Raw genomic sequence first — 18,429 nt, forward strand, 5'->3', positions numbered from 1 at the left:
GACACTTGTCTTTAAAAAGTTTAGAAAACACAAGCCCTTTTCAAACATGCGTCTCTCAGATGCCACTCTATCTATATAACGAAGCTGTTTGAACTTCATTCTGAGCTCACTGTCTGCGCCCCCTCCGCCCTGGTTCACATTGATCCTACTCCCGTTTCATATCAACAGCTCCATGAAGGCTGTCGATGATTTCGTTTTTGTGAAATCCAATAGGTATTTATCTCTCATTTTATTTGACTTTCTCCCCTTCTTACTTGACTACACCTGTCCTTCTGGAAATACGTTGGTTCTTAAGTAATCTAATTTTGATTCCTATTTCAACATTCTGTCCTGATTCTTTAAGACAGCATCTTGAAATGAACCCTCCTAATAGCTCTTTTTCCAATTCCAGCTGTGATTAAACAATCCCACAGAGGTGGGCATATCTCTATCCTTGTTCCTATATTAAGAAGAGATATGGGGCAGAGGAGGGAGATTGAAAGAGAGAGACTGAAAGAGAGAGAGGGGAGAGACAGAGAGAGAGACAGAGAGAGAGAACGAGAGAGAGATGATAGATGTTTCCAATATGCTTTGAGAAATGCTGGGCCAAGTTTTGAGAGGAGAGGCTGGTGGGGATCTGTGGTTACACAACACTCAGGGACCACTCTGGAAAAAAGAAAACCCTGAGTATTGTTTTAACTCAAAATAGAGACAAAGTGAGAGGGGATTTAAATAAGTTCACATGTGGGGCTTTGTAATAATAAGTGCAGAACCGTGCCTGCCAGTTCTCACTGATTAGTCATAGATGTGGTTTCCATGGTGATTTCACACCTAGGCTGAGCTCCCCACCCTGCTCCTCCTACCTTCACTGGAGCTTACATTAGGTGAGACAAACCACAAGAATAATTAATAAATATTTCAATGCTTTAAGGTCTGATCCAGATCCTGGAAAGCTACTGTCAAAAATAGATAACTTAGCTTACCATTCCTTATTTTGTATTCACTCAGGGAAATGGGGATCTAGGTAATTTCCAGATTTCCAACTTCATATGCCTCATGTTCAGCGGGCATGTTAGAATTTTTGTTTCCTTCTGGAAGAATGGAGAAAACATGACAGTAAGAGATGATATCTGGTCCGCATTTCAGCAACTTTTCTATTTTGCATACTACAAATTTTGTGTGTTCTCAGCATCACCTCAAAAGTAAAGGAAAGTTAGAATAGCACCTATTGTATTTATCTAAGACCACATAAGTGAAAAAAGGCTATGTAAGGCATTCCTTAGGCAGATGTAGTATACGTTCAAAGTGATTTCTAAGAGTTCACTTAATTTAGCTATGCCAGACTGAAGATGGTTTTATCTTTAAATTATATACATTGAATAATTTTGGTCAAGCAAATCACGTGGTAGATAGATGATTAGATAGAGAGGTTATGCTCACAGTTCCAAAAATAAGAATGTTTTCATTTATAATATTAATTAAACAAAAGAGTATATTTGTTTTACTGTACTATGTGACAGGGACCATTACTTTTTCTTAAAACAGATTGAAATTCTTTTTAAGAATTTTTCTTAGAGTCACTAAAAAAAAAAATTTAAGGTCCTCAGTGGAGGCCTTGAAATGTATTTGAGTTTTGAATACATTCACTATGCAACTGAGAGTAAGTCTGGTAAATAAATATGCAGCTTGGGCAATGGGTTAACACAAAGTATGCAGCAATAAAATAGGTAAAGTGATTTTCTCATATGGCTTATAACTGGGCTCTGAAACACACTTTTCCAACCATTTTTCCTGCACCTGCAAATAAAATTAGGAAAAAGCAAACAATCGAAAAACAATATAAAATTATGCTGGCTTCAAAGCGTCTTTCTTACTTTAATTTTCTGGAAAAACTACATGCCTTTACATGAAATATATTTTTGGTCTCAGTTTACACAGGTGAGTATATGAAGTAATGGAGACCCTGCATTTCTGTTGAGTCCATTTCAGTTTTTATCACCCTAATAGCTGAGGAATTCTTTCTATATTTGTGTGCAGTGTAAAAGGATGGAACTAAAAAAATCAGTGTCCATAAATCTTACCTCTATAGAATATCTCAAAAATGGCCGTGCAATGCCTACTTTTCTCTCTAACCTGTTTGTGAAACTTGGTTGACTACATGCAATTCATTTGAGCTGCATAAACCTCCATTGGATGCCAAAATATTGATTTCAGCTTTTAGTTCCCACCCTATTTTGTTTCATAAAGGAATAAAACATTTCTTCAAATTCCTGTGATATATCCCAAAGTGCATCATCCATTTTTGCTACCCTCCCTTTAAAATAAAGATCCGATATCCATATTGACCTTTTTCAGTCCACAAACTCTTCCACTCTCTGGTGATTGTGTGTTTTTTATACTTTATTTCAAATCATAAAATTACAGCGACATAAAATGTTAGGCTTGTAAATGGTCACAGAAATGATCCAGTCCAGTCTTCATAATTTATCAGTAAGAAAACACATTGAGACCGCAAAAGTAAGAGTAAGTAAGAGATTTGACATATTTGTTTTTTGGTGTGACAATGTCCTTGAGTATCAGTCTGACTAGTCCATATTTTTATAAAATAAATGGCTATAATATTTGAAAAATGTAATGTATGTTGAAACAAAACGGCACAGGTGAATTTTTGTTTGGTGTCATATTCTCCTGAGTGAAGGCATTTACTTGGCTCTTTGCAAACACACCAGTAGAGTCTTATATTTAAACTGCTCAGTCATCATCATGTTAGCCAGGCACCTCCCGAGCTAGAACAGAGTTGTATTATTAGCTCCTCCCATTGCTTCCAGAGTTTTGTAATTCAAGCTGGACTGGGAAAGAGCACTCCTTTCTTCTTCTGTCCTTGGAATGATGCCATCCTTTCCTTCATTTGTTTGCTGAGGCTCCTTGCCTTATTTTCACCCCATCCTGGTGGCATTCCACCTTATTTGGCATTCAGTCATGTCACTGGGGTAAACTTCAAGACTGCCTCCCGTGTATTCTGATCCTCTGCCTGGCGAAAAAGTCTACTGGTTATATGCCACAGTGTCCAATTCCAATTTAACACCTCCTTAGAGGAAAGTTATTCTTGCTTTTTCTAAATGTATTATATCTTTGCCTTAGTGTAGAATTTTAAATAAATCTTAGTGATAATAATTTTTCCTGACCTTTTCTATCCCTAATAGATTGCTAGAATTTTGTCTCAGTAGCAAAATGAAATGAACAATATATTACTTATTTAATACTTTGTCTAGAAGGAAGCATTTTGTCTATATGGATCCTAGACCATAAACGATCAAGAACTTCTTTTCAAGAATAATTGACAGAAAACCAATTTTCAGGAGCAAGACACATCAGTTCATTATATTTTGCAGAATTCCAAATATAAAGGCCATTTAAACAGAAACGATTGTGTAATTGTTTGGAAAAACTTACATCCTTTTTTTTTTTTTTTTTTTTTTTTTTGCGGTAGACGGGCCCCTCAGTGTTGTGGCCTCTCCCGTTGCGGAGCACAGGCTCCGGACGCACAGGTTCAGCGGCCATGGCTCACGGGCACAGCCGCTCCGCGGCATGTGGCTGGACCGGGGCACGAACCCGCGTCCCCTACATCGGCAGGCGGACTTTCAACCACTGCGCCACCAGGGAAGCCCAAAACTTATATCCTTTTAAAGCAGTTGATACTTCCAATTATATTTCATTTTCACGGACTATTATCATTACTCTCTATAGAAATTTAATTGACGTATTCAATGTGAATCCATTGTGTCAAAAATACTTCTATCAAATAATCCTATAATATTTGTGCAACCAACAGGTTATGAACCTTAATATGCAGAATAGTATAAAAGGTAAAAAAGTAACATTTTAGATGTAAAATAATGATTAGACCCATCAGAATTCTACATTCTCTTGGGTAAAAGTACATCATGGCTTAAAAGAAAACCTGTGAATTATTTACGAATCCCTCAAAATCAGAGGAAAGTTATTATATTTCCTTTTTTCCCTTCCCTCCCCCTCTCTCTCTCACTTCTCCCTTTCTTTCTTTCTCTCTCCCCCTTTCTTTCTTTCTTCCTTCCTTCCTCCCTCCCTCTCTCTCTCTTTCTTTTCTTTCTTTTTCTTTCTTTCTTTCTTTCTTTCTTTCTTTCTTTCTTTCTTTCTTTCTTTCTTTCTTTCTTTCTCTCTCCCTTTCTTTCTTTCTTTCTTTCTTTATCTCCCTTCTTTCTTTCCCTACTTTCTTCCTTTTTTAAGTCATGAGTTAAATACCATGCAGTTAGCAATGTATTTTAATAAAATAAAAATGTTCTTCGGAGGGATGTATACCCCTCTTTCTTTCCTTTTTTGTTGTTGTGTTGAACCTTTCTTTCCTTTCTTATTTTTAAAAGAAAAATTGAATAAGTAGTTAAGTGACTGACAATAGCCATGGAAGATATTTTGTTAGAATTTTCTTGACATTTTTGTCTTGTGAGATTCTAGTTATAGGTTCTGGTTATTGGATTAAGTTGTGTCTGGAAATAAATATTTACCTCAAAAGATTATTTTAATATTTAATACCTGAAGTTCTCTTAAACTTTTTCCATATAGTAAAGAAATAGTGGTGTTTTTTTCATAGGAAGTACTTTAAAAATGTTTATTATGTTATTACATGCACATATACACAGAAAAATGATACATATCATTATGATATGAAAATACACAAGACTGCAGATGTAAGAAATTTCACACACCACCTCTTCAACTAGAACATAGATCAAGAAACAAAATGGTATCAGCATCTTAGAAGCTCACTCATCTTTATTCCAATCTCTATTATCCCCACCCTAAGAATTAGCCACTTCTAATAAAATCGAGCAGTTTTGCCTGCTTTTGTATATTGCATATAGATTGAGTCATTTTATATGCACTATATATTTTTTGGGGGGGCTCTAAGTCTTTCTCTAAATAATATTTTTTGTGAGATTCATTTATGTTGTTGCATGCGGCTATAGATTATATGTTCTCGGTCTGTCTAGCATTCCACTGTGGGCATATATCACAATCTATTGATCTATTTTACTGTTGATTGATGATTACGACTGTAATGAGATTTGAGCTAGTATGAAGAATACAGTCTACTCTTAAAAAGTATGGAATTTGAGACCAAAGAGATTTGAGTCTAACTTGATGTGTGATCTGGGGTGATTTACCTAATTTCTCTTGGGGGGAATGCATAAATTAAACGAGGTAACCTTTCTAAAGTCTCTTGTACAGTGCCTGGTATGTCCAAGGAATTCCATAAGTGGTAGCTATAATTGCCCATGTGGAGAAATGCTTGATTTAAATGGCATAGATTAGCTTATTCATGACATTTTCACCTGGTAGGGAAGGAGAAAGGAAGAGAGACAAATAATGTGAATATCGTAATGGGTCTAGTCTAGTATAATGAAAAAACTTTGGTGTCAGAAAGGGTTTGTAGATATCCAGTTAGTTACTTAGATACTGTGTAACATTTACCTTCTATAAAATGAAGGAAATAATGTTCTTTACTGAACACTGTAAAGATTATAATGACATAAAATACATATCTCGTACATTTTCCCGCTCCTTTAAAACAGGAAAAAATAGCCCTATTCTTAGAACATTGTTTCCAAAAAGTTAGAGCAGGTTGAAAAATAAAATATCACATTGCAAATACTACTTTGAGTGACAAACATTCTGTGATGGAAATGAAGTATCTACTTTGCCTGCAGTCGGCAGTCAGATAGCCAGTTAAACAGGTGCAGATCTATTTTCTGTTATTTGTATGAAGGTAGGCATAGCTCCTAAGGTAAAGATGCATTCAGAGCTGCAGTGTAATTGGAATGACTCTAAATTACAGTGCACTGAAGGTAACCACTAAACAGACAAGTGTGGGTCAAGTCCATTTTTGTTTTGTTTAGAGTAACAGTAGGATTAATTTAGAAAAACAACATGAGAAGTCTGTAATTCTGTGATGAATAAAATGACACTTGTGAGCAAGGGGTACAAAAGAAGGGGATAGATTGTGGAAGAATTACCATTACAGAGCTGGGTAATTTCCTTGGCAAAAGTAAGAAACTCTCCTTCCTTGGACAAGATTGTTCCACATTTGATACAAAAGTATGGAGGTCTGTCATGAGAGGTCAACTCAAAGCAAACAGAATTTTCATTGTTGTGAGCTCACAGGAGAAAGGGCAGCCAGGGACTAAATTGAGAGTGTATTCCTTTGTGTTCGTGAAGAGTTACCCATATAATTCCTTTACTTTTTATACTCATATTCTTTCTCTCCCTTGGTTGGATTTCAACAATATCTGACCACTTCCACTTCATTTTTTTTTTTTCCATACTGGTTATAGGGAGAAACAGTTATGTAACCTGCAAATCAAACAGGTGGATTTGGGAAATGAGGAAGGAGTTCTGAAATGATGACTGCTTTCTGTTGCCATTGAGGTTTATCCAATTTAACAGACACAAGATGACTCAACTGGATTCAGAGCTACAATAATTGCTGAGGAAGATAACTGTGGATACATGGGGTCATTTGGATATTATAAACAAAAGACATATGAATACTGTGAAACTACCAGCAGAAAGTCTCATAAAAACAATGACCCAGGGGCAGATCCAAGTTTCATGGGGCTTGACATTTATATAATTTTGGGGGGCCCTTTATACAAAATTAAGTACAAAAATGAATACTGAAATGAAAAAAGTCACAATAAGTTACTGGAACTTTGGAGACTGAGATCCTTTTTTCTCTGGCAACTGCCAGAAATTCTCACCCAGAAGTGTTTGCTGATTGCAACCTCACCTTTGCTTTCCCCTCCAACACTGAAACTCACAACAACCCCCCGGGTGCACAGGGGTACTTGCAAATGAGGCCTGGCCATTAAGCTTCCCTGGTAGCATCCTCTGCCTACAAGAATTTTCCGCTGTAGCTTACTTTATCTTGTTTGAGAAGCCTAAAATTACCGTGAAACATGACAGAAACTTTCCTTCTGATGCTTGCCATTTCATTGTAAGAACTAAAACCTCGCACACCTATCCCCTATCTGGACCTCGGCCGCGCAACTTGTATCAGTCCTAGGTTTTACGGGTACCGGGATGGTGTCCAACTGGGCCTCGGGCTACTCACCACGCTGCACGCCCACAGCCGGAGCCTGCGGCGACCGCACTCCGCTTGCGGCTAGGGGCTGGGGGCGGGCAGCGCGCCGGAGGGCGAGCCCGGGCCGCGCCTCCAGCTGATTGGCCGGGCCCGGCCCCTGGGGGCGGGCTCTCCCCCCCAGCTCGCCAGGCCCGGGGTGGCTATATTGGCACCGTTCCTGCTAGGTCGGGTCGCTTCCTCGCGCTGGGCTGGACGCAAGGAGAGGGCTTCTGAGGGCTGTGCGGGCGCAGGAAGCGGAGCGAGGCTGCCGACTGCGAGCCGGAGGCTGCGGGGCTGCAGTGCGATGAAGCAGTGGCTCAGCGAGCGGAGGCTGGCGGTGTGGCGCGACGGGCCGGCCCGGGGCCGGGGCTGCTGCTCCGGAGGCTGCTGAGGCGCCGCGGCTGCCGGCGCGGAGAGCGGCAGGCGAGAGGGAGGAGAGGCAGCGGAGCGTGGGGAAGCCGGCGGGGCGGCAGGCGTCTCTGGTTGGCCTCCCCGGTCGGGATCCCCCCGGTGGAACCATGCGGGTGGCCAAGTGGCTGACGGGGCTGCTCTACCAGCTCTCGCTCTTCATCACCAGGTCTTGGGAAGTTCACTTCCACCCCAGGCAGGGTAAGGTCACCGCGGGGCGCCTTCAGCAGCGTGGTGGGGCGCGTGCCCGAGTGGGACGGGCGGACGGAGGCGGGGGGAGCGGTTCTGCCCGCTGGGGGACCCTGGCCCAGCCGGGACTCTCGGGACTCCGGGATCAGTCAGCCCCAAGCATCCCCGGAGGTTGCGGCTGCGCGGTGTTTCGAGGAATCGCGCGCGGGGCACACGTTTCCCTCCGGGGACCACGCGGCGGGGACGCGTGGAGCAGGGTGGCGCGGGCGCCCGCGGGGCACGAGTTGGCGGCGGCAGGGGGGCGAAGAGGGGCGCGAGAAGGAGGTGCTGCTGAGGGCCCTGAGTGTCAGGGTCCCTGTTTGGGGAGGGTGGAGCGAATCGGGGTTGTGGGAAAGCAGGCAGGCACACTCACAGAGCGCACGTGTGTGTGTGTGCGCGCGCGCTCGCCAGCGTGTGTTCTTCCGTCGCGCCCCGCCGGGGGTTTGGGGACCTGGGGCCTCGGCTCTCTGGCTGGGACGTTTGGTTGAAGAAGTTCGGCGCTGGGGAGTTGGAAACGGGTAGGGGCTCAACGGCCTTTTCGCTGTGGTTGCAGAAGCCTTGGTGAGGACACTGGCCTCCTACGAAGTGGTGACCCCCGCGCGGGTCAATGAGTTCGGCGAAGTGTTCCCAAAGAGCCACCACTTCAGCCGGAGGAAGCGCAGCGCCGAGGCGCTGGAGCCCACGCCGTTCAGGACCCACTACCGAATCCGCGCCTACGGCCAGGTCTTCCAGCTGAACCTGAGCGCCGACGCGGCCTTCCTGGCTGCCGGCTACACCGAGGTGCACTTGGGAGCCCCTGCGCTCCGGGTTGAGGAGCGCCGCACGGCGCCCCCAGACCTGCGCCACTGCTTCTACCGCGGCCAGGTCAATGCTCGGGAGGATCACACAGCCGTCTTCAGCCTTTGTGGAGGCTTGGTAAGCGCGCTCGGGTCCCTTGGCATTTTCTTGGGATCCATCCTTGCTTGTTCAGGGAGCCGGGCATTGGCTTTTCCCGAATGGGCGGTTGGTTGACCTAAGAGATCAGAGTGGGCCACCAGAGGGATTAACACCTAGATGAACCCAAGCCAGAGGCCACTCCTTTCTTGCAGTGGGGAGAAGGGTTTGGAGGATCAGCATGTCTCTCCCTGCTGGGCAAAATTGACCCTTCTGTGCAAAGCTGCAAGAAAGAGTGTCAGATGCTGAGCTAGTCAGGGAGGTGGGGAGTGGCTTTCTGCTACAAAGGAAGTGTGGTTTCCAGCAGGACAGCAGCCTCCTTCATTCAGACACACCCATTCTGGACCATCTATTAAGGCAGACTCCCCTGAAGTTACTTAAATTTATTCCTTGAATGAAGAATGATAGAATGAATAGAGAATGAATAAATGAAAAGGTTTGAAAACAAAGAGTTTTTGTTTGTTTTTTTGTTTTGTTTGGGTTTTTTTTGCTACTACGGGGATGGCCATTAATCTGTGAAGTACAGGATGGGGAAAAGGTTGAATATGCCAGTTTAAAATGCACTGCACTTAAAAATGTAGAGCATCTACAAAGATCTGGTGCCAGCAAATGAGAAATGATCATTAGAGTGACGAGTAAAGGATGTGGATTTTGTGAAAACCTCATTGCGGAGAGAGGAAATGAAATAAAATATTGGGTTCTATGTGTTTTATTTGTTTCTCTCCCTCTAAAACAGAGGTTCTAAACTTTTTTTTTTTTTTTTGCCATCAACTTTTCAGCATTCTAGGGGAAACCCAGGGCCTCCTCTCAGCATAATTTAAATGTGTAAAATAGCATACACGTTATTTAATTGGCTTCCTTTTAAATACTAACAGTAATCAAATGTTACAAGTATTAGAATTTGTGGTGTCATAATACATCCTTCTTTATTAATGCGTTAAATAATATCTATTGGGGAGGGGACTACTTACTTCTATACTTTTGTAGTGGTAATGAGAATAAACAATCCGGATAGTTTTGTATTACATTACATTAGAGTTGAAGTAGCTATTATTTTATTGCCAACAAAGTCACAATGTCTGTGGTTTTACCTACAATCATAATTGAAGGAAATGTTATGTATCAGAGGTTAGGGAAAATACAGATGTCTTTCTCATCCAAGTTCATGGAACCTCTGGTTGAGAACACTTACATTAAAACATATATGAACTCACTTTATCATTAACTCCTCTGATACATACGTGTTCAAGAAGAAACAACTAAGAATTTGGCTACAGGATTCTTTCCAAGTATACTAGCTTTTGTTGGGCAAATTTTAGATGAGTTTCAGAACACCAACATTGTTTACTCTTTGATGAAGTAGAAAATTGATAACAGTTCTTTCTAGGCCAAATGTAATACTTCCTTTCAGGGTAATTGGTGTAAGATGTCTTCCTGGGTGTGAGTATTGGTCATTACTAAGTAGATTTGGAACACCTCTTTGTTCTTTTTTCTGCTATTATCTTGATATATATATGTACGTATACATATATATATATATATATATATATATATATATACGCCTTGGACAGTTTTCTTTTCGGCTGTAGATAAGTGTAAAATGCAACATCAGAATGGTAGAAACACACTAATATTTACACAGCCATCTACACATCAAAGGAAAGAAAAATATTCTCTTTTCTAGAACCTTTCAAAATGTTTAATTTGTCTAGAAAATTCTAGATTTACTACCACAAATTTGTCATGGTCAGTATGTTTTCTTGATTTAGTATTTAAGGCATGGAAAAAATTCCAGATGGGAAGCATTATTAGGAGTGATGTTTCTGCTCATGTTGATTCATAATTTTTGTGTAGTTCAAATTATTATTCAATATCTCCTTTTTGAAATCAAAAAACAGTTGGAAATGTTTTAAAGTCATAACAGGAGTTCATCCTTTTGCTGTCACTGTGTCAATTTGGATATAATTGTTTAGTTATCATGCATTATTAATTTGATTTATGTATGTACTTTGCTTTTGGTAGACTTACTGATATTATCAGAGTTTGAGTTAACATCTAAAAACATATTTTCGTACCTATGTAACTCAGCTTTATCTCCATTTCTCTGTATGTGTAGGGCTGCGTTGAGGATATCAGTCACAGCAGAGATAGAAAGTTTCCAGTAATACAGCACATAACTAGAGGTATCAGGATCTAAAAATCTTTTAGAAGTATGATCAGGACCCATTATAAGTCTAAATCACTGATGAGATTAGTGACATTTCTTTGATTTTTCTCCCTTGTGATATTAGCACTATAACGGATATTAGCTGTATATTTATGATTTTTTTATTTCTACCTTGACTCTATCCTTAGCACTCTTTAGAATAATAGTTTCATCAAATGGTGGAACTTCTGGTAGGTTTTAGAGTCCATTTATTATTATATCAGATTCCTGTTTTTTAGTCTCAGATTAATCTTTAGATCCAGATAAAGTTGTGTTACTCACAACCTGGACCAGCTGAGTTTTTGCAGATCCTCCTCGATACAATGCCCAAGATGTCAGTAATGCTCACTTCCAGCCCTGCTCCTACTGCTTCCCAGCTCATCTTTGTGACTTTGCATGTGTGCGCCTGTGATGATTCAGCTTTGATTTTTGTCAGTCCTTTAAACACTAAAGTTGAGATTTACTGAAGGATTTTTAGAGCCAGTCCTATTGAAGTTCTCTTTTGCTAGTTGCTCTTTGCTTTTAGTTTTGCTTTTAATCGTGAATGGATGTTGTACTTAATCAGATGCTTTTCCTGAATATATTGAATGAGTGTGTGACTTCCTCATTTTTTTTCTGCTAATGTTCATTGTCATGGCTGGATTCAAGCAAATGTTGACCATTGACGAAAACTGACCTCATACAGAGCAGCAAAGTGTTCTGAGGCCTCTGTATTGTTTGGGAGGAAGGTGGGGAAATCATACTGTCCTCCAGTTCCTCTAGCCTCCGATGTCCTTTGTGCCTCAGTCTCCTTGCATTTTTTGGCACCAGCCGCTGAATTCTGGGCCTGAGAACTTGTGACTTTTCTTTGCTCAGTTGGGGCTCACTGACTCTTTCCTATCTGGGCTCTCTCTGTTGCTGCGTATCCCTCTGAGTTCTGGATGCAACACCTAGTTGGCTTCTTCATGTGCAGCCTTCAACGCAGGGCCACTTAGCTCCTGCTGCAGTGCTCTCTCCACATAAGGTGGTTTGCTGATGCCATTGGTAATCTTCCAGACCCCTCTAAGGCTCTGAGACCCTTCATGGCATATGAAAGTCTAGGGGGACTTGATCCCTCCCTTCGCCAAACTCTGCCACACCTCTATTTCAGTGAGTGCGTGTGTGTGTGGGGGGGGGGAGGGCGGGGCTTGTAGAGGTCCGTCCCTTGAGTCCCACATAGCATGCTAAAGCACTTCTCTTGGCAGTCCTCCTAAACTATGTAACATGCCTTCTGCCTCCAGGGCCTTAAACCCTCAGTGGAGAAGTCAGTGCACATACATCTTCCCAGCCGTATCCATTGCCTCCATTGTTCTTTTCTTCCTGGAATCCACTGAGTTCCCCTTTCATATCTCATTCATTTGAGCTGTTCCCCTTCCATCTTCCCATTTGAGGTAGCATCTACCTTTCCTTTCTCTGGTGGCTACTGAGGAATGTGACTTTTAAAGGAAGGGAATACAAACCAAGTTACTACTTTCCAAATATCTCTGTACATACAACCATTTAAAAAAATTGACACCACAACATACTTATTGATTTCATTCAGTTGCTAGTGTTGCATTAACCTCAAACATATAAACTAACGTTTTCTTTTAATTTCTACGCAGCTACTTTTTTTCCCCACTTCTAGAAGTCTTAGTATTTATGTGTTTTTCTCTGTCACTAAACCACTGAACCATGACTTGTATTGTTTAGTTTTCTTAAGTGTTTTGGGCCCAAGAACCAGAGGGGCTGAGTCTGCCAGAAATTTTCTTTGTTTCCTGTGGGTATAACTTTTGCTTTTATTTCTTTTTTTTTTTTTTTTTTGCGGTACGCGGGCCTCTCACTGTTGTGGCCTCTCGCGTTTTGGAGCACAGGCTCCGGACGCGCAGGCTCAGCGGCCATGGCTCACGGGCCAGCCGCTCCGCGCCATGTGAGATCTTCCTGGTCTGGGGCATGAACCCGTGTCCCCTGCATCGGCAGGCGGACTCTCAACCACTGCGCCACCAGGGAAGCCCTACTTTTGCTTTTCTAATCTTTCTTTCTCTGTAACTTTTCTTTCTTCTAAGTGTAAGTATTTATCACATAATTCAAACATTTCTGATTATTTATTTTGACATTTCTAAAATCTATAGTAGATATGAAAATAGAGCCAAATCATAAATTTACCTATATGTAATATAATGGCTAATCAAACTCTGTTTTTAGTTCATTGATAAAGTCACAGAATATATAGTTATCAGGCGTTAATATCTCTAGATTCAACTCTAAACTTTGTTTTCATGGCCATATTATCTATTTTCTCATGATGTTGATACACTCTTGCCAAAGTAGAGGTCAGTATTCCATAAGTTGTAATATTTGGGGCATATCCTTGTCAGAATGGCATATGTAAATTGTACGGAGGCTATTCCCAACAACCCCTGTCGCTCTACCAGCTCTCTTACATTACCTGGTTGGGTTCCCTTCTTCCAAAGGCCCTCAGGGACTAACCCGACTGCCTAGACAATTAGCTTCACTGTTTCTTGGTGGGATTTGAATCAATGCAGTCTTTTTGGTTGAAAGAAACAGTTTCCAGATGTCATAAAACCAGACATTGCATCTGGCTTATACAGTATTCTCACGGAGCAGTGGCTGTGTGTACTTTTTTGAAGTTTCTCATGTGAACCATTCTGTGGCATGTCAGGCACTAATGCCCTCTGATGACTGATTATTTAGGTGCTGTAGTACCTCCACGTTCAGACAGGAAATAAATGTATGGAAACTATCAGTAGTGTCTTTACCGGTTTTTGTCTTCTTAGAAAACTTTATTTTTTAAACTTCCTATTTGCTCAGAAGTCACATAGCCTCAGGTCATTACACATGCCATTCTGTATTCATATTTTTTTGTTGGAAAACTCATAAGGATCCCTGTTAGTTATTCCTATACTTAGTCAAATACTCAAGCAACACTAGGGAGAATTTCTTAGGCCTCTACCTTTAACATTCGCGTGTTAGCCTAGGTCCTCCACGAAGCAGATAGTAAGGTGGAATTAAATGTGCAAAGAGTTTAATAGGGGAAGTGTCTGTGTTAGAAAAAAGGAGCGAGCAGTGGAGTCTGAAACAGGTGAAGAGAGGATGAAAATGTTGGGTAGAAGCATCCCAGGCTTCCGGGCAGTCTAAGCAGGGTTCAGCAAAGCACCCCTCAAGCCAGATTTGCCTGGGACAACGGTGCCTTGCCTCCTAAGAATGAGTTTCCTCTTCATATCCTTGCCACACTCAGTTACTGTCTGGAGTGGTGCATGGGAGATATGGCTGGGGCACACGCACGGGTGGATCTCAAAACCTGGAGTGGGGGTCCTTGGTCAGTTATGCTCAGCATTCTCAGGGCCACCACATAGTGACCCCGGGCACATGTACACACACTCAGTGAAAATAGTCTTTTAAATACTGTTAACAGAGGCATACAAGGAGTGCTGGGTGAACTTTGAGGAAGGAGGGAGGAAGAGTGTTATGAGACCTGGGCTGGAGGAGGCTTCTCAGCTGGACTTTGAGGGATGAATAAACATTTGGGGATGTGAAAATTCAAGGGCTTCTTGTGGGTCTCTGCAGCTGAAGAGTAGGCTGCATTAGGAGGTGAGGGTGAAAGGTAAGGTTGAAGTCGGATTAAGGCCTGGAATGTACTGCGAAAGCGTGAAGGCTTAGACTGTAGATGGTGGGTTAGTTTGATGTGTTGGGAGGGGTCTGCCCTTATGCACCATGGTGCAAGGAGCAGGGGAGGCAGCGAGGTGCTGAGGAGATCACCACTGCAGTAAGGAAGAGCAGGGAGTGGGAGCCGCAGGAAGCAATGTGGTTGCAGTGGCGAGAAGAGTTGGGTCCCTGTGGAAGGTGCACTATGAGACCAGTGGTTCTCAACTGGGGCAGTTTTGTCCCCCCGGGGAACATTTGTCAGAGTCTGGGGACACTTGGTTGTCACAGCTGTGCAGGGGGCAAGGGAAGCTACTGGCATCGGGTGGGTAGAGGCCAGGGATGTTGCTAAACATCCAACAATGCCCAGAATAGCCTCCTACAATGAAGAATTATCAAAATGTCAGTAGTGCTGAAGTTAAGCCACCTTGTAGGAGACCCATTAGAATTTTGGACCAGAAGAACAGACAACCAAAATGGTTCTAATGACTCTGACTTAAATGACTGAGTGATCCTGTAGCCATTAACCAGGAAAGTTAATAACAGGAGAGGTGCCAAGAAAGAGATACTTATTCTAGAAACATTTGTTTGATTCTCTCATAGGTTTACTTTAATCTTCATAATGGTTTGAATTTATATTTACTCTTCTTTTTGTCTAGAATGTCCTTTGCCTTAAACTCCTACTCATCTTTCCAGATCCATCCTGAGCCTTCTTTTCTTTGTCCCATCTTCTCTACAAAGAGCTGACCAGGTTGTATACATATATCTTTGTCAAGTAATATTGCTTTATAACATTTTGACAATATATCATGAACATCTTTCCATTATATACCTACAGAGTTGTTCTTTATCATTTCTTACTGTTTTAAATTTCTAATTGTTATAATGACTTTGGGCTTTATGTCTCTGCAGATGTTTTAGTAAGAGGATGGCAGAGGCTGTCCTGAGAACCACTACCTGGACCCCACAGGTCAAAGAAACGTGGCCATTTCTTTGACAGTTCTCTCCACTTTTAGTGAGTTCATGTGACCTCAAATATACCTCAGTGCCTACAAAAAAGAGAAATGTTACAGAATTCACTCCTTGTTAGTGATGTTGCTGGGACACTATTTATGTAGCTGAATCATTTGGCTGCACGAATCTCGGGTAGATGAGTCCAGAGTCTGTCTTATTTTCTTGATCCTCATGGGTAGGATCTCATGTGGTGAGAGAGCAGTGTCTTTTTAGGTGAGTATCAGCAATGTTTCCTCTCACATTTATGCTGGAGATCTGGAATTGCCCTGTGGAATGGGGAATAAAGAATGCTACTAGAGGAGAGAAGACTCTCTTTTCAAAAACTTTGCAATGAATCTTCTGCTTTAGGCTTCTGTGGCCAATTACATATTCTTCATATCATCGATTCATTCATTCAATGTGTGCTTATGTATAATACGCTATTTCCTAGGTGTGGTCAGTGGTGTTATAATGAGGAACTGTCAGGGGAAAATATCTTTTGCATTGAACAGAGTACCCTAAAATAAAGATGAATCTCAGAGTTAATCTTCATGACCTTTTATTACATAACACTTACCCTCTGCTTAGGGTAAAAAAGGGTAGCTGTAACATTTGTGTTTTTAGTGGAGACTTTTCCATCCTATATCAAACTATACTCACTTTCAAAACAGTTACTGACATCATTTTAACACACATTGTCTTTCTAAGGAAGTTAGGTAGATAGAATTATTTGTTTTGTTTTATAAGTCATGGAACTGAGGTTTGAGATATGAAGTGGCTTGCCCAAGATTCCATGAGTGCAGACCCAGGACTCATACTCAGGCTTTCTTATTACAAAGAGCATCAAACTGATTCTAATACGACATATGATTAAAGATTGAGAAACTAAACATTTTAGTCTTCATGGTAGTAATTACCAGTGATTCAGTCCTTAAATGAAAATCCAATTTTATTAATAGTTGAGAGCAATCTGTTACTAAAATAAATTCTCAGTATTGGCTCTAAATAATTGCCTTGTTTAATAGTACCTTTATTTTGAACTAGTTCTATAGCCGCCAGTGCTTATGTGATAACTGTAAATGATTTGGGAAAAGAGTCCAAATGGTTTACATTTTGTGCTTGTTGTTTTTACCCTTTAATAAAATCTGAGAGTACATTATTATTGGTGGCTATAATACATGTGTTTACCATGTATTTAGGGAAAAGTACATGAATGAATGTCAAAATACTGAAATAAGAACAGTTTGGAAAAACTATTGTATAAAAATTCTCTAAACATAAAAATTTTGACCTATGAGAGTAAATTGGAACCAGTTGCATAATCACTTGCTGCCTTGGCAAATGGACGATCATTGCTTCAAGTAAATGGGAACCCTTTGCCCAAGTGAAAACTAGTTATGCTACTTTTAATAGTCATCAAAAGAAAGACTTTGGAATTTGATTGGCATTTCTCATGAATCAAATTGCAGTGCCCCTCCGCAGATAGGCAGGTTGCTAAAAATATGGCATGATCTAAATATAATTCTACGAACCACCTGTTTTATTAAGTCCTCCAATGCCTTACGAGGTTCCTTTCCAAGTTGAAAAAAAAAATTAAGTGCTTCCTTAGGAGCCTTTAGGCAAAGCTCTAATTTTTTTATTTTTTGAAGAGAAAGTCCTCTGCAGTGGGGTGGCTTATAGAAAAATGGCTGGAAGCAAAATGCTTTTAAGTCCTTCATTGATAAATACGGGCAAACCCCTTTGAGGACAAATTATTTTTTCTTGAAATTACTCTTTTAAGCATGAGGTTTTGTTGAAGAAAAGGCCTCTGAGTTATAAAGGCAGTATTATTAGCAGGCTAGAGTGTTCTAGCATGACTAAAGGAAGTGCTGATGGACTCGAAACAACTATATTCATCTTTCACGTGAGAGTGCAGGTTGGACCCATGTGTGGGTTTATTGGAACATTATCATAGAAGTACCCCATAGTCAGAGTTTGATCCAAAAGGTATATAAAAAAAGTTTTCAAGGTATAGATATTTACAGTATTGTTTGGGGAAAGTGTGACATTATTCAAAATCGTTTTGGGATGAGTAACAAGCTGCCTCATTCCTGTTTGTATCTTTTACCAGGATGCTATCACATTTCTTCTGCTCAGCATGCTTTTTAAAAAAGGTAGAAAGTGATTTTTTCCCATGGGTCCATTTACTCAAGTTTCAAAAGTAGTCTTTGTTACCTCTAAGTATAGTTAATTATTTTTTCTGGGAAAGCAAAGCTGGAATTTTGGTATGTATTGAAAATAAGGGATTTGTAGTTATATTTGGAAAATAAACACTGGTAGAATGAATGAAATATGCTAGAGTATAGTATACTTCTAAGAAATAGATGAATTCTTTATAAATTTTTCTATTTTACAGACTAGAATTTCAGTATATCTGATGGAATTTCCTTAATTTTTAAGCCTTTTAAAAATGTGTAATCCTGGGGCTTCCCTGGTGGCGCAGTGGTTGGGAATCCGCCTGCCGATGCAGGGGACACGGGTTCGTGCCCCGGTCTGGGAAGATCCCACATGCTGTGGAGCGGCTGGGCCCGTGAGCCATGGCCGCTGGGCCTGCGCGTCCGGAGCCTGTGCTCCGCAACGGGGGAGGCCAAAACGGTGAGAGGCCCGCGTACCGCAAAAAAAAAAAAAAAAAAAAAAAAAAAAAAAAAAAAAAAGTGTAATCCTAATATACTAGCACATTATGTAACCAAGAGCACCTACACATTTTACTTTTCAGCATTAAAAGAAAACAAAATCATGTAACTATATCTCAGACAAGTCCCTAAACTATTGTAACTTAAGAATATTAGAGGGAAAAAAAAAGGATTACTAAAGGGTATATGGGGGG

The 18,429-nt window shown here is 41.0% G+C and overlaps 1 protein-coding gene across 7 annotated transcripts in view; it reads left to right on the top strand.

The window, feature by feature from the left end:
* Window positions 1-7,318: 7,318 nt before the first annotated feature.
* The window catches only part of ADAMTS20 (ADAM metallopeptidase with thrombospondin type 1 motif 20), a 194,839-nt gene continuing 183,728 nt past the window's right edge, over window positions 7,319-18,429 (top strand). For 3 of the 7 annotated variants that reach the window (XM_073788803.1, XM_073788804.1, XM_073788805.1), the window contains exons 1-2: window positions 7,319-7,744; window positions 8,325-8,686. In XM_073788803.1, the coding sequence (XP_073644904.1) occupies window positions 7,654-7,744; window positions 8,325-8,686 (453 nt within the window). In that variant the 5' untranslated portion in view covers window positions 7,319-7,653. The remainder of the gene's footprint in view (window positions 7,745-8,324; window positions 8,687-18,429) is intronic. The other 4 variants (XM_073788800.1, XM_073788802.1, XM_073788801.1 and 1 more) reach the window with 2 other exon arrangements.

The sequence above is a fragment of the Tursiops truncatus genome, chromosome 11 (genome assembly GCF_011762595.2).
Source record: "Tursiops truncatus isolate mTurTru1 chromosome 11, mTurTru1.mat.Y, whole genome shotgun sequence".
NCBI classification, from domain to species: domain Eukaryota; kingdom Metazoa; phylum Chordata; class Mammalia; order Artiodactyla; family Delphinidae; genus Tursiops; species Tursiops truncatus.